Raw genomic sequence first — 2152 nt, 5'->3', positions numbered from 1 at the left:
CTTCGTCCATCTGCCTGTTCTGCTCCCCACTCTGTCTCTGGTGAGTCCTGCCACCTGCCCTGCACCTCTGGCCTGTACCCCAGCTCTGTATACATAAATAAATTAATCTTTAAAAAAATAATTGAAAGTAGATTTCTCATTGTTTAGTAGCTATTATTTATGATCCCAAATGATAAGTCTCAAAAGATTTTTCTGTCAGAGCTCTGGCATATGAAAAACACTTCTAGAGCAGGGAACTAACCCTTAACACATGGGAACTTATATCAGTCATTTAAATTTCTAATTGGAAATTTTAATTTTTTTCTGATGTCCCTTTGGAACATTTCATTTTTTACTTTGTTGAATCGTTTTTTTCTTATTTTCAATCTCAGGTGTAGTGAGAACTGGCTTTTCCCTTTTCTTAGATTTTTGATGAGTTCTATACAATAAAATTAGTAAAAACAATGATACCAGAAATAAAGGAAACAACCATACCATTAGCAGGAATGGTTTTCTATCCCAATTTGTTCGAAGACTAGGGCCGCTGACCACACTACCCCCATCTCCTGCTTTTAAGCAGAAAGGAGGGCCCCAGTGAGGTTGGCAGTGGCAATGGTCTCTGTTGTTACAGATGCCCTTCTTGTTACACGTCTCCTGTGAACATGTTTTTCTTAAGCCTGTCGGAGGGACACACTTCCTCTGGATGCAGAGACGGTCCACACCACACTCCGTTCCATCTTTCACCTCCCCGATATCAGGAGAGCTTATCCCCAAATGGTAGTCTGTACCCCAGCAATTAACCTCATTGAATCGAGTCCAGTGCACAGTAGTGTGATTGCTCAGAAGAGGGATTTCAGTCACATCGTCACACTGAACCCTCCCACACAGGACATCCGCCATATCGCATTTTACATAGGTATCACCTTGGAAACCACAGTGCCCAAAGCGGTCCCCTTGGGTGTTCATCTCACGATAGCATCTGTGATTTGCACTCTTGGCCTCTTTGCCAAAAATGTTCCTGCACTGCACCTCACGGTTGTTGCATCTCTTTTCATAGCAGTGGCCACTGTCTGAGCAAGGGACCCCGCCCTGCACGTACACGTCCTCGGGACAGAGCGAGGATGTCCCGTTGCACCACTCGGGAAGGTCACATTCGTTTTCTGGTTCTCTGCACAACACGCCCGATGGCAAGAGTTTGCATTCGTGGCAGCAGAGTCCAGAAGCACACTCAGTGCCGGGGGTCAGGGTGCAGTCTGCCTGACAGCAGGGATCTTCTTCACAGGACATCACTGAGCCACAGTCACACTCTTCTCCGTAGTCCACCACACTGTTCCCACAGCGCTTGTGCCTGAAGACTCTGTCTGGCTGGGGAGGAGACCTCAGACAGGTTGTTGTAGCAATAAAGTCCCGAAAACTAGCATAACTACAATTGCTGAACTTAGTTGCTGTCACTTTCCAAGGATACATGATGCAATGTTTTTCTCCACATGTACACAATGGATTATCGTGTTTCATTCCTAGGTTATGACCAAGCTCGTGTGCTATACTGTAGGCAAAACTATGCAGCTTGTCAAAACGAGCACTAAGAACTGCACAATTACTTCTTGAGATGCACACTCATGCAACATAGGCTAATCCAACAGTTTCTCCATAATGTTTCTTTACAAACACATGGACAACATCATGTGGCAAGCGGGCATCAAAGCCTCCATGCTTCCATTTGCAAAATCTATCCAAGAAAATTTCAATCTTATCTGAGGGGAGTGGGTTTGACTGTGTCCAGACCTCGATGCTGATTAAAACGACTTCCGCTTTCAGGGGTATGTAAAAGCCATTTAGGTAATTCATAACGAGGCACACTTCTGTGTACACCTCTGAGACATTGCTTCCCTTATGAAGATAGCGATTGTGGTCTACCACCACGGCCACCTCCACGATCTGCTCGTGGGTCCACCACCCTTCATAGCCGCTCTGCATCAGGGTGGCATCCCTGCCCTCCAGAAACTGGAGCTGGCGTGCGATTTCCTCGTCTGTTAGTCCACATCTCATGGGAGGGACTGTCTCCTCACTGTCCAACTTGTGCACCAAGTGTTCAAATGTGGTAGAATGTTCCTTGGGCTCAATTTCATAAATGATGTCATTGGTCTGTATGACTCCCCTGAGGCCCCCGAAA

The 2152-nt window shown here is 46.1% G+C and overlaps 1 protein-coding gene across 1 annotated transcript; it reads right to left on the bottom strand.

Annotated features, from left to right (window-relative positions):
- Positions 1 to 388: 388 nt before the first annotated feature.
- LOC101631089 (disintegrin and metalloproteinase domain-containing protein 20-like) lies at positions 389 to 2148 on the bottom strand (the record flags this gene model as incomplete). The annotated part of the gene is made up of 2 exons (XM_012735012.1): positions 389 to 1545; positions 1765 to 2148. Coding segments are annotated over 2 exons (1541 nt in total), but the record flags the coding sequence as incomplete, so codon positions are not given.
- Between the last annotated feature and the right edge of the window lie 4 nt (positions 2149 to 2152).

Source organism: Condylura cristata, unplaced genomic scaffold, assembly GCF_000260355.1.
Source record: "Condylura cristata isolate star-nosed mole 26May11 unplaced genomic scaffold, ConCri1.0 scaffold01073, whole genome shotgun sequence".
Classification (NCBI taxonomy): Eukaryota; Metazoa; Chordata; class Mammalia; order Eulipotyphla; family Talpidae; genus Condylura; species Condylura cristata.
The sequence above is the reverse complement of the archived record's forward strand: the minus strand, read 5'-3'. Positions and strand labels throughout refer to the sequence as shown.